At 39.8% G+C, this 13,940-nt stretch overlaps 1 protein-coding gene across 1 annotated transcript; it reads right to left on the minus strand.

The window, feature by feature from the left end:
* Window positions 1–701: 701 nt before the first annotated feature.
* LOC137601942 (metalloreductase STEAP4-like) lies at window positions 702–13,687 on the minus strand. Its single transcript, XM_068324439.1, has 10 exons — window positions 13,221–13,687; window positions 12,786–12,893; window positions 12,609–12,679; window positions 12,397–12,484; window positions 10,637–10,915; window positions 10,415–10,509; window positions 10,200–10,310; window positions 7,753–7,795; window positions 7,101–7,265; window positions 702–1,633 (listed from the first exon to the last, which is right to left on the minus strand). The coding sequence occupies exons 1-10, from the start codon at window positions 13,443–13,445 to the stop codon at window positions 1,376–1,378; spliced, it is 1,443 nt and encodes a 480-aa protein (XP_068180540.1). The 5' UTR covers window positions 13,446–13,687; the 3' UTR covers window positions 702–1,375.
* Window positions 13,688–13,940: the final 253 nt, after the last annotated feature.

The raw sequence follows: 13,940 nt of genomic DNA on the forward strand, positions 1-13,940 counted from the left end.
TGCAGCGACAGAGCTACCCACTGTGCTACCATGCCGCCCGTCTTTTGCTTTTCTTGTGTCATCCTATTACAGACTTGCTTGTGTTTGCATTTGTGTTCATGTATGCACTTTCTTTTGAATGCATTCATCCATGCAACATGCTGCTTTTGTGCATGCCTGATTGTCCATATTTACAGATCAAGGCTTGATCCTTTTTGTCAAACAACTATCAGTTATCTTTGCTCCAGTTTCACTCCCTTCTGTGCTGTCACAACCAAATATAATATCCTTTTTGCAAAGAACTTCAGTGAGGGAGCCTGTATGCTCCTTTTTCCACTGATTTGATGAGACCCACTAGTGACTGGGGAAAAGCCGCCATCTCAGAGAGAATATTAACTGGAGAGCGGGACATATCAGCCAGAGGGATGAACCCTGGAGAAGGATCAGAGGAGACAACTAAACAGAGCACAATAAACTCAGCAGGGGTAAACTCTGAGCTTTGACTGAGCTTTCAGATAGGATGATATATATATATATATATATATATATATATATATATATATATATATATATATATATATATATATATATATATATATATATATATATATATATACAGTATATAGCAGTGGGAAAGAGAGGACAGACAATGCTATTCAGTCACACTTAACCCTCTAAAGCCTGAACCGTAAAATAATTGTCCGAAAAATCTAATGTTATGATGATAAAGTCTTTATTGAACATTTGATGAGTTTGTAAAAACAAAAAAGTACAGTATGTATAAACACACACACACACACACACACACACACACACACACACACACACATACACACACACACACACACACACACACACACACACACACACACACACACACACACACACACACACACACACACACAATATTATAATATCAATCATGATACATTTGGTTTTAAAGGGTTACGACTGATTCAGAGAACATGTCAGAGCATATAGCAGTTGGTTACAATAACCCAAAATACAATATAGGATCACTAGCGAAGACAAAAAAATCAAACAGCAGTGGGACTGAATCCAGAAATCAAGGTACAACGTCTATTGCTTGAACTCTTCTGATGTTGACCGAAACACAATCCAGACACCTGTGTCAGAAGTACAGCCTGTAACAATACTGGATATCTATGAGTATGGTTCATTTAACTTTGGTGGCAAAAATACACAATCTTACAAAATTTAAGTTCACACAAAATGCAGTATGTCTTCTTTATTATATATGATGTAGATCTGAAGTAAAATGAAAACCTACAAAATGCAATACAGAGAAACTGACCAAAGTAGACATTGAATCACATCAATACATGATGTAGAACTTTGTAAAGATGTTAAGTCGCTTTCACTAATCATAACAGTTCTATGTTAATAATGATAGCTTGCTATCATCCGCTGGATTGGTCCTCTCCCAGCCTCGTCGAATGCGGGTAAGGCTGCGATCCACACAGGGCAGGGTGATCAGCAGCTTGAGTATAAGGACCACGGTAGGCACCACCAGACTGAGCATGTAGCCTGGGGGAGTGTACCATTTGTAGTTTAAGGGACTAATAAACCTGCTCCAGCCATACAGGTAGGTGTGAAAGCTACACAAGAACAATGTCAGGTGTCCCAGTTTGGACTGGAAGGAAGAAAAAGAAGTTAAGTACAGTACTACATATTTCAAATACTCAATAGGTACACATTCAGGTAATCACATTTGTACTAATACACTCAGTAGATAGCAGACAGCAGTAGATCAAGATGGTGTATACACATGCACACTTCTATTCATTGTAAATGAACAAAATCTAATGTGTGTGTAAAATATTACACCCATCAAATTATATTTGATGAATAACTTAACATTTTGAGCGCTGTTCTAATTTGCGATGGAATAAAAAGGGGTGGGGGTGGAATATGAAAATGAGCTTGACATGACCCAGTTACATTTATGAATAAGGTTGTTCCCTGTGGTGAAGCTGATTTCATTTTCACATGGTCAAAGTGGAAAAAAGGGCGGGGGCAAACAGTTTTTATTTTTTTAATTTCTGAAGTAATTAGTGACGATGTGGTCTGTGGTCTGGTATGAATCATGTGATCACCTGTTCCAGCCAGACATCACCACACCTTTTGTTGCCTGTAAGACTGGGCCAATCAAATGCTGTCAAAATTGAAAGAGTATATGAGTGACCTTCCAGATTTGCTGAAATATGATTGGCTCACTTTCTTCCATCTGAAAGGGCTTCCATCTGCCTGACATTTGTGCATTGATTGTACCTGACAAAAATGGCAAACTAACAGAAATTGAAATAATCTATGATAATTGATTGCAGATTGAGCCAAACTGACAGAAACTTTCTGTGTTGGTTTGCTGTGACCACCGTTAGCCAGGCCCTTGACAAGGGATAACCTAGCAATAAAAATATGACAAATGTGCACTATTGCCTGGCATGATGAAATAATGTAGTAAATTAATTCAGAGGAATAGCCACTTGTCACGATTATTGTATTTCTTTTTCGTGTAGAATGGTGCAGCAGTTGCAGGTCAAATGTGAAGCAACTGAAATTCTATTTATTCCAGCTGCTTCTGATTTAATCATCAATGTTTTCTTATGATTCTATAATTTTTACTATTGTTTTGCCATTTGTCTTATTACTTTGTGCTACATTAAACACATTTGTGTATTTCTGTTTGTTATCTGTTGGGTTTTATGTTGACTTAGGGTTGTCTTTGTGTGACGGCCCACAAAGACACGAAGCAGTGATGTATTGTAATTGTCAGTGTTTATGTGTTCGTCAGTCCGTCCGACCGTCCGTCCACCAAATATCTTCACAACCGTTGCAGAAAGAAAGATGAAACATAAAGCACATTACTCGGGCGGCAAAGGGAATGAAAATTAACTGTTGTTGCCTGAACCTGAAGCAGAGGACTGATGTGGATATGAAGAGGATGACAAGGGGAAGAATGAAGAGAAAGAAGCAGGGGCAGAAAAAACATAACAAAATAATAACATTTCAAAGTAAATAATCAGAAATGAGTATGCTACCTACTGTACAACTGTCTGTTTAAATAACCTGATTAAGGCAAGATTATTGATTACTTATGTTCTCATACAGACGGGGCATCAAAATCAGAATATGAAAAGGCATGTCTGGTTCAGCGTGAGGTGGGTTTGGAACACATGCAGATGAAGATGAGATGAGGGCTTTCATTTGAAAGCATGGTTGGTCTCTATTGATTAAAAAAAATAATTCTCAATATCTTCAGCAACCCCTTAGAAAGGTGTATGTAATATCTATATACAGTAATAGTATAGTTAAGACATTATGAAAACAGAGTAAGTCACATACTGTCAGTCACAAAAGAAAAAAATTGTGAAAACCATATTGAGCTATTATATAGCTCAATATGGTTACCATGTACAATGTCTCTTGAAATTGATATATCCCTTAAAGAGAGTGACAGCATGGAAGCATGTACATAATGTTGTAGGGGAACAGTGCAAAGACATAGTTTATGAAGGCCAGCCAAGTCATAGTGAAAGGCCAAGTCATGGCTCATGTCATAGAAGTGATAATGTCTTCTCAAAGTGTGGTGGTTGCTATGGAGGCACTACATTTGATTGCCCATGAAAGAATCTTGAAACTACTCCTGTTGAACTAATTTGCTTTTTGTCTGCAAGAATGTGTGAATGAATGTTTAAAAAAATAAGGTATATGATTGTAATTTACAAAAAGCTCATTAATATGGTTGAATGTGCATGATCAGCTGGAGTGTATTTTGTGGAGCTTGGACGGATATTGATTTTCTGAGATGAATAAGCAGCTGGGACAGATTGAACCATAAAGATGCAAGGTTAATGTGAAGGTCTCTCCACTATAGTAGAGAAAGTATTATATATATATAATAGAGTATTTTTGCTAAGCTCATATATGATGCTATGCACATATGCTTACTCTAGTTTAGAAATACACCGCAAGCGTTGTGATAGACACAGCATCTCCCTTTTTCCATGTGAACGATATTGGCATATTCATCAAGGAGTCACACAAACGTATGTACAGTATAAGTGGGAGAAAGTGAGTCATGAGATGCAACACAGATACTATATACAATCCAGGAGACTAGATGATGGGCCAACAGCCCACTGCAAGATATTTGGCTGCATTTGGGGAACCAGGCAATGTCTTGTTTGTTGATTTATTAATAAGACTGAAATGTATAGCAGGGCAGTCTCTGAAAAGTCCAAGCACGAGTTTAGGGATGATTGAGTCCATACTGAAGAATGACATGTTGCTGATACTTTCTGATATATCCAGACCAGTGGCATGGTCATAATTGGTGCTCATATCCTTTTAGCAAGTTCAAAACGACCCAAAACCTTGAACCAGGGACAGAGGCCCAAGGTAGCAGGGAAGGAATACTTCTATAATTTGATAACCAAAACCTGGTCCTTTTTACTGCATCAGAACTAACTTTGCAACAAATTGGTCAATTTGTAACCTGGTGTGATACTCACAAACTGAAATTGGAAATGTCTGGAGGTCTACAGCATTCTTTGACTCTCTTTGAAATTCAACACTTTATCACTGCTAATGTTGCAACATTCCTTTTCTGAGATGGAGAATTCATCAAAGTTTCATTGCTGCCCATAAAGAAAACGATACACCATTCATGTTGCTCACCTGTGATGATTGTGTCTATTACTACTCTGTTTGCCTAAAGAAGTAATGTTGGTGTTTTTATTTACTCTTGAAATTCAACCATGTTGAATGCCAAGACTTTCTTAAAAACACATTTATGCTCCTGCCTGACAAACTAAACAGATAACGTCCAAGATGTAAACTATTTTCCATTTCAACTGAAATCATTCTCGTCAGTCCGAGCTTGAGTCTTTCCTATTGGACATTGAACGCCACAACAAATATCTTTACTAATATTTCAATTTCTGAAAGGTCTAGAAGCTTCTGTAAATCTCCATACAAACTGAAAATTAGCGGCCTGGAGTATCTTCTTCTTCTTTTCCTTTCGGCTTTTCCCTTCAGGGGTCGCCACAGCGAATCAATTTCCTCCATCTAGCCCTGTCCTTTGAATCCTCTTCTCTCACACCAACTACCTTCATGTCTTCCCTCATTACGTCCATAAACCTCCTCTTTGGTCTTCCTCTAGGCCTCCTGCCTGGCTGTTCAAAACTCAGCATCCTTCTAACAATATATTCACTATCTCTCCTCTGGACATGTCCAAACCATCTCAGTCTGGCCTCTCTGACTTTATCTCCAAAACCTCTAACATGTGCTGTCCCTCTGATGTACTCATTCCTGATCCTATCCTTCCTGGTCACTCCCAGAGAGAACCTCAGCATCTTCATCTCTGCTACCTATAGCTCTGTCTCCTGTCTTCTCCTCAGTGACACTGTCTCTAGACCAAACAACATCGCTGGTCTCACCACAGTTTTGTACACCTTTCCTTTCATTTTAGCTGAAACTCTTCTATCACACATCACACCTGACACTTTCCTCCACCCGTTCCATCCTGCCTGTACACGCTTCTTCACCTCTTTTCCACACTCTCCATTGCTCTGGACTGTTGACCCTAAGTACTTAAAATCCTCCTCCTTCTTGATCTCTTCTCCCTGTAACCTCACTCTTCCACTTGGGTCCCTCTCATTCACACACATGTACTCTGTCTTACTGCGGCTAACCTTCATTCCTCTCCTTTCCAGGACAAACCTCCACCTCTCTAGCTTCTCCTCCACCTGTTCCCTGCTCTCACTACAGATCACAATGTCATCTGCAAACATCATAGTCCATGGAGATTCCTGTCTAACCTCGTCTGTCAGCCTGTCCATCACCATAGTGAACAAGAAGGGGCTCAGAGCTGATCCCTGATGCAGTCCCACCTCCACCTTGAACTCCTCTGTCACACCTACAGCACACCTCACCACTGTCTTACAGTCCTCATACATGTCCTGCACTGCTCTAACATACTTCTCTGCCACTCCAGACTTCCTCATACAATACCACAGTTCCTCCCTGGGTACAGTGTCATTAGCTTTCTCCAGATCTACAAAAACACAATGCAGCTCCCTCTGGCCTTCTCTGTACTTCTCTATCAACATCCTCAAAGCAAATACTGCATCTGTAGTACTCTTTTTTGGCATGAAACCATACTGCTGCTCACAAATGTTCACTTCTGCCCTTAGTCTAGCTTCCACTACTCTCTCCCATAACTTCATTGTATGGCTCATCAGCTTTATTCCTCTGTAGTTGCCACAACTCTGCAGAACTTCCTTGTTCTTAAAAATGGGCACCAGCACACTTCTCCTCCATTCCTCAGGCATCTTCTCACTATCTAAGATCCTGTTGAACAACCCAGTCAGAAACTCTACTGCCACCTCTCCTAGACACTTCCATACCTCTACAGGTCTATCATCAGGGCCGACTGCCTTTCCACTCTTTATCCTCTTCAATGCCCTCCTCACTTCATCCTGACTAATCTTTGCTACATCCTGGTCCACAACAGTTACCTCTTCTAGTCTTTGTTCTCTCTCATTTATAAACACTGTGAAACCCTCTACTGGCAGTACACAGATTTTCATAATGCATTTTGATATGTCTCCTGGGGGTGCATTGTAAGTGGATTCCAACTGAGTCTCTTTAATATTGTGAGCATGTTCGTTAACTGAATCATCAATCTGGGTGTCATTTACACAAGAACAATATGTAGAGGTGAGATAATCGGTTGTCTCAGAGTTCCAGTGAGCTTGTTTGGATTCATTTTTACCACAAGATGACTAGTGAAACATGAAGAAAAATGGGTGTACAAACAGATAATATAATTGCCTGCTACTTAGTCATCTTTCCTGGGACAAGTGCCAAAATGTGAGTATAGAAGAGCATATACATAGAGGTATATTAAATTGAATAACAAAACTGTAACTCAGTTTGATATTTGATAAGTACTGTATATACTTGTACTCTCATTCCTTCATGTAACCCTCGGGTATTCGATCAAATTTTGATGAGCTGCATCGCAACAATATTTTGCGTTCAATAAGGTATCACTGTATGTATGACATGAATCATTAATGCACGCAAATACCCACCTGTATGAAGCTGAACTCTCTCCAGCTGAGAGCATTACTGACAGACGGTAGAGAGGTTATTCCCAACAGCAGAAACAGGCCAAATCCCAGAATCCCCATGGCATAGAAAGAGTCTGAGCGCCAGGCCACAGTGGTATCTAACTCTGTTGTTAGGTTTTCCTTGAACTTAAGTGACAGAAAACACAGCAGAACAATGTTTTAACTATTTTTGTCGTGTAGGAAATAAAATTCGATCATCCCAAGATTACAAAACAAACTACAAAAAAAACAAAATTACAAAAAAAAGTTGCTCATTGGAGGCGCACCATGAAGGAGCTGCCTGCCACTTTACCTCCTCCTCACTTGCATGCCCACAGGCCCCTTGTGTGTGTGTGTGTGTGTGTGTGTGTGTGCGTGCGTGTGTGTGTGTGTGTGTGTGTGTGTGTGTGTGTGTGTGTGTGTGTGTGTGTGTGTGTGTGTGTGTGTTTTACAGGCCTGTACACACTATATAGATGCATGTAACTATAAACCTGTGTTTACAGTGGAGTCTTAATTTCCCTTCAGGTATTAATACAGTTGATGAATTTAAATTTAAATTAAATTAAAATTAAATAAAATTTTAATACAAACACAGATATAACATAGCTTATGTTAAAGTTGGTGGTGAGCTTACCTTTAAAATTGTGCTGACTGCAATCCTGTGTCTTACATAAAATCTAGAGAGAAAAAAATGTAGAACATGAAATTCTAAATAACTAGTAATTGAAAGAACATATGGAAAGCATTCAGATCTTAATATGAGAGCCAAGTGGCTGAGAGAATCAACAACACAATGAAATTTTCAACGAAAGAGTACAAGCAATGTTGTTATTGAAAATTGTTTAGTGTTGACACTCATACTAATACATAAAACACAATTAATTCAAAACTTATTTATTTTGTACTATTCATAGCCTTTGCCTGGTGAATCAGGTGCCAGGTTCTTAGGCGCATATAGGATGGATATGAGTGATGCAATCTAATGCCACTGTGCTGCAACTGAATTTATGGATCTGCCAACTTGCAAAAAGCTAATGACATCTGTGAGCTTGAGCATGTGCAGCAGCAAGAGCAGTCACGTCTGCCCTGCCAAATACGCAAAAGAGGAAGGTGAGCTTCACTGATCAGAGCACCCCATTGCCTTCACTCAAATATCAAATGTTGGGGTTAATGTTTGAAAACTACTTTAACATTGTACATTGGCACCTGGCCCCATGGAGAGTCAGTCCTCTGGTCTTAAGAGACTCGATCCAACCCTCTCCAGAGACTTGACCACACTAATCCCTAGAGACATCACTGTCCAGAACTCCAGGTATTCTTACAGCATATAAAATTTCCATTTTAAATAAATAAATACATGACTGTAAAGACAAATATCATACATGTAAATATCAAATGTGGAAAAAAATAAAGCAATAACACCCAACTTTTTTAACTTAAACCTTGTACTAGTGCAGTTGTAAACAAGCCGTAATGTCCAATAGTAACATGGAGAACATCCAGCAGCAAAAGGGACCAGCAGCCTCTGCTTGCAAGAGCAGTAGTAGCTCAGTTCACTAAGTTTTAGGCTGGGGACCAGAGGGTGGGTTCAAGACCCGTGTCAAGCAAAATGTGAGCTGGTACCTCTCCACTGGCTCCACTCACCTCTCGAGCACTGCCGAAGTGCACCATGACTGAGCTGCTGGCCACTCTACCTCTCCTCTGCATGCTTACAGGCCCCCTGTGTGTGTGTGTATGTTTCATGGGCCTGTACACACATATACTGTGCATGGGATTAACGTAGACTAACACTAGAGTGGAAAAATAATTTCCCTTTGGCTATTAATAGAGTTAATTTAAGCTTAATCAATGAGGTATTTCCAAAACCAACATGTCTGCACTGTTTGCATTACTTTCCAGATATGCATCTCATGTCCCTGCTTGGTTCTGTGCCTCCCACATCAACAGTAACAATGGCTGAGGGTAAGGGATAAGAATACAGAAAATGCAATCATTTTACAAATTGTTTGAATTAATCAGCAACTCCAGTATCTATTCAGGAAGAATGGGAATGATTTTAATATTGAAGGGGTTTCAACAAATTCATTATAAAAAACAAAGAATTATTCTAGATTATTATTTCAGGTACAATCTATCTTATCCATACCTCCATCCATTTTCTTGTAGACGAGATGATCGTAGTCATCTAAAGTCGTCTACAGCTGCTTATCTACCTAGCTGGTCACAGGTCTGCTGGAATTATCTAAGATTGCTACGGGCAAAAGGTGGAGTACAACCCGGATGAGATGCAAGATCATTGCAGGGCCAGATGAAAGACAACTACCACTCACGCTCCCACTCACACCTATGGACAAATTGGTGTGACCAATTCACCTAAGCTGCAGTTTCAGTTTCAATAGACTCAACAGCCACCACCACCAATGTCCGTACTTGGAATGGGGATTTATTATGTTGCCGCTCAGGGCAGATGTCCATCAATCATAATCTCACTGATGCGCATATGCATATCTTGTTCACATGGGAAAAGAGGAGATGCTGTGTCTCTCAAAACGCTTAGAGTGTATTTCTGAACAAAATTAAGCATATGTGCATAGCATATATGAGCCAATATTCTAACACCTTAATTATCTTATATCGTCTGCTGTTATGGATAATTATCTTGTTTTGTCTCTGAGAGTCCTGAATAGACTACAAACATGAAGAAATGCCCATGTGTGAGGCAGTGAGTAGGAAAATTATCATGTTCAATTTTAATTGAATGGTAGGAAAGGGGAGCACAATGTATTTTAGAAATACTTCTCAGCATGATGGAATTCGACACCAGAAATCACTGCAATCAAAATGAACATATTGAAAACAACGTCTCTTCACAAAAGAAAAGTGGATTCAACCCTAACCCAAACTCTTTTCTACCTAAAACTCTAACCCTAAAAATGGTATTCAAGCCTTTATGAAGAATTTACTGTCAGGTGATTTTATTCTACAAGTTCTTGATAAACTGGCCAACAAATGTATACTGTTAACAGTTTTGAGTACTTAGTTTTAGTTATACTGAAGAGTATGAATAATAAATGGACATACCTTATTGGGATGACTAAACTGTAGAGCACATGGAGAGAAGCAAATCCAAGGGCTAGCAGTCCTAGCTGTTTCCTGCACAGCATCCACCGATCCAGCCAATCAGGGAAACGTCTTAAACAAACAGATTTGGAATAGAACAATTCATTAGGTAAAATTTTACTCCAGTGTTGTGCTGTTCGGTACACCGTAGTGCATACAAAGTCTTGATGTCTTACTGATATTTGGTCCCTCTATAAAGTTGAAAAAAGGCAGCTATAACGCCAGGCAGGTAACAAAGAGCCAGCATAATGAGAGACACAATGGGACACACCTAAATGTAAGGAATAAAGACAAAACGGCACTGTCAGATCACAAGTGCTCTATGAAAATATAACGATTTCCTTGGAACACACCTGAAATTGAGGAACAAATAGTAATTCACACCTAACATTTCATACCTGGTTGGCCAAAGACACCATGATTCGGAAGGACCTGTCTTCCCCTCGTTCAACATAAGAGTAGACAATATCTCTAATGAGCAGATAGAAAAAAAAAAAAGTTGTGAGGCCAAAGGCCAGCCATAACGGCAGCTTCCATTCTGGGAACAGCTGCAGGGGAAAGTCCTCCAGCTCTCTGGCTGCAGTCAGAACACCCCTGTCCAGAACAGCAAAGCCCATTTTGGTTGCCACTTCTGTAACTGCCTGCTTCGCTTCAGCACTGCTTCCACACAGATACACCTAGGGTATGAAAAAAATCGTAGTCTTTAAATTACATGAAATCTTCTGTGTAATCGGTCCATTATTTTCTATTTAGATATTAATTGTCAAGCATTTGCACAAATAAGGATGAAAGTAATGACTGAATATATAAGTTCCTAAACATTATGTGTCATCCTGAAAATATAAAATTTAGTTTTAATGAAGCCAGTGATCTCAACAATATGCAACCATGACCTATGTGCTGTTTGTGATTGCACTCCACATGCACCAATGCCTATACATGTGCCCAGGCTACTATGAAAAACATGCACACACACACGCACGCACACACACACACACACACACACATACACACACACACACACACACACACACACACACACACACACACACAGAAACAAGCACTCCTGTGTAGTTTTCATCATCCTCTGGGATTGCACATCCAGATCAAAATGAAACAAAAAAAACCCACATATGCTCTAGCTTTGCAGTACAGAGTAAGCGAGCAAAGCGTATGATGGGAGCTCAGATCTAAGAGAGACTGGGGAGTTAATTGATTCAAGGATACATCAGAGATGGCATTCACACCAAAGACTTGAGGGTGAGCCCTTAGATTTGGCATATTTTACTTAGATTTGGTCTGTTGAAACCCTTCAACTGAGTTGATATAATTTAGTGTGAAACATTTTCATTTCTAAAAGAGGTTATTATTTTGTAACTTGTTGGTCAATGCCACATGGTGTGTACGCATCAGAGAACATATTAGAGAACGTTGATGAATAGGGGGCAGGAGATGGACTCGAGCTACATTTGTGATGGAACGGGGGGGGGGTAATTGGGATGACGTGTCTCATTATGTTATAATGTCAGTGCATTGCCCACCAGCTCGCTGTACAGTTCTGCTTTTTATATTTTTGCTTGTTTAAGTGTTGTATTTGTATGTATGTTTAGTTGTGTATTACAGACAAACCAACGTATAATTGAGAACGACGTAACTCAACATAACCGAGGTATACCTGTATATGTTTTCTTTGCTTTTTTAATTTTCTGTAGTTTTTGTTTGGATAAGCATTTATATGTTTATATGTGCTCTTATGTATTTGTCTAGTGGTGTACTGTTCTCTGTTGTTTATCTTGTATATTTATATGTTTATCTGTATTTGCTTGTTTTTTCATTGCTGTATTATCCCTCTATCTGTCTGTCTGTCTGTCTGTCTGTCTGTCTGTCTGTCTGTCTGTCTGTCTGTCTGTCTGTCTGTCTGTCTGTCTGTCTGTCTGTCTGTCTGTCTGTCTGTCTGTCTGTCTAACTTATGACACTTGCAGTTTTGTGTTGGAAGAAGACTTCGATGAGTGATGATGAATGGCTCTTTTCAATAATATCACATTTAAATTTTGCTAATTATCAGGAGAACCCAGTACTAATTTGGCTTTTTAAGAAACACAGATTTGGTTGACAAAAGATGAGACATACAGCACATCACACAGAACACAAACAGTACCTGTTTATTGGCATCTGAGGGTCCATTCTGCAGGCCCCAGGCAGATAAGGTGTTAAAGGCTTTCACCACCTGGGCTTCAGGGATCAGCCTGGACAAAGAATAACAATTTCTGTTTTGCTTCATAATCCGGCAGTGGCTGGTGACTCAAACCACATGGTCCATGACATCTGCCTATGTTTAAGCAAATACATTAAGGCATAATTTTCTCTTACTTTTGCAGATATTCAGCATTGGCTTCTGGATACATATTCTTCTTTAGGTTGTTGCTGACATCTATTAGCACCTTCAAATAAATAATAATAATAAATTACATCAGTAATGAAGATAAAAGGCAATGAACTCAGCACCCATGATATTACTGAAAAGCATTTGATCATGGAGCCTGGTACCTTTCCCTTGAGTTGATTTTTAAGTGTCTCCAGAATGTCATAGTTTTCTCTGTGAATACAAAGAAAGATCACTCTGGCTGACTCGGCTGCTGCAGCATGGCTCCTCACCTGCACAATGCACACAAATACAGCACTATTGTCATGACCATTAAATGTTGTAACACAATCTGCAATGTTCTGTAACAGTTAAACTGATATTGTATGAAAAACAAAATGTTACAGAGAGCTGAAATATCCATCACAACTTATTGGTCAAATGCAAACACATCATGAGTGACCTTGTCTGGCTCAGTCAACTTTGAAACAACAAAACCATTATCAGAATATTTTAGAAGATCGAGAGCCAGCATGTAAAACAGGTTCTGAAGGATTGAATGTTAATAACAAAAATAAAAGAAGTAGCGGAAACAATATAATAGTTTAAAACAGTTTTACCTGAGCTCCTCCAGGCAGGGGGCCACAGCTGTGGGGTCTGCGGCTGCCATAGATCACCTTGTAGTCAGACTGGAGCAGCCGTTGGCCCAGAGAACGTCCGAAGTCCCCCGTCCCAAAGATACACAGCATCTCCTGCGCGGGGGCAGTGGCTGCACCCAGAGGACCCAGAGACACACACTCTGGCTTCACCTCATTTGACGTACCACTCGGTCTGTCAGCCGACATGGTTTCAGTCCGACACTAACAGCAAAGATATCTCCTGTGAACAAAACACTCCACCAGGTTATCTGTCGGAGGTAGACAGCTGCACTGAAAGATGACTGACTACTGTGTCCAGACTCAAGGCAGATGTAGGAAAATAATAGGCTTCAGCTCTACTGGGAGACGTGTCGGCAAATCAGCTATCTGCCCCTTAGGCCAGAGCGTGTGTTCTTTTGAATCACTCTGTCTCTGGACAGACACATTTTTCAGTCAGTCAGTATTTGTATTGGCCCATCCCCCCTCCCTGGCTCAGAATGGGGTCTGTGTAAACTGGGAATCTCCACAGTTTAAGTTAGAAGGCAAGTGTTTGTGAGTGTGCAGCTATGTCCTCTCTGGCTGAGTGTGAACATACTGTCCTAGGAAATGTGGCAAAACATGAAATGTGCTCTTCTTCTGAGGAACCAAGTGATGCAACTTTGGAAAAACAACACTAAAATTATTCAAACTCTGCCAGAACTC

The sequence above is a fragment of the Antennarius striatus genome, chromosome 9 (genome assembly GCF_040054535.1).
Source record: "Antennarius striatus isolate MH-2024 chromosome 9, ASM4005453v1, whole genome shotgun sequence".
Taxonomy (NCBI): domain Eukaryota; kingdom Metazoa; phylum Chordata; class Actinopteri; order Lophiiformes; family Antennariidae; genus Antennarius; species Antennarius striatus.

Coding starts and splice junctions, on each gene's coding strand:
- LOC137601942 (XM_068324439.1), bottom strand. CDS start 13,445: ATGTCGGCTGACAGACCGAGTGGTACGTCAAATGAGGTGAAGCCAGAG. Junction 10,916..12,396: donor CCTCAGATGCCAATAAACAG/GTACTGTTTGTG, acceptor TTCATACCCTAG/GTGTATCTGTGTGGAAGCAG. Junction 7,796..10,199: donor AGTTTAGTCATCCCAATAAG/GTATGTCCATTT, acceptor TTTTCTCTCTAG/ATTTTATGTAAGACACAGGA.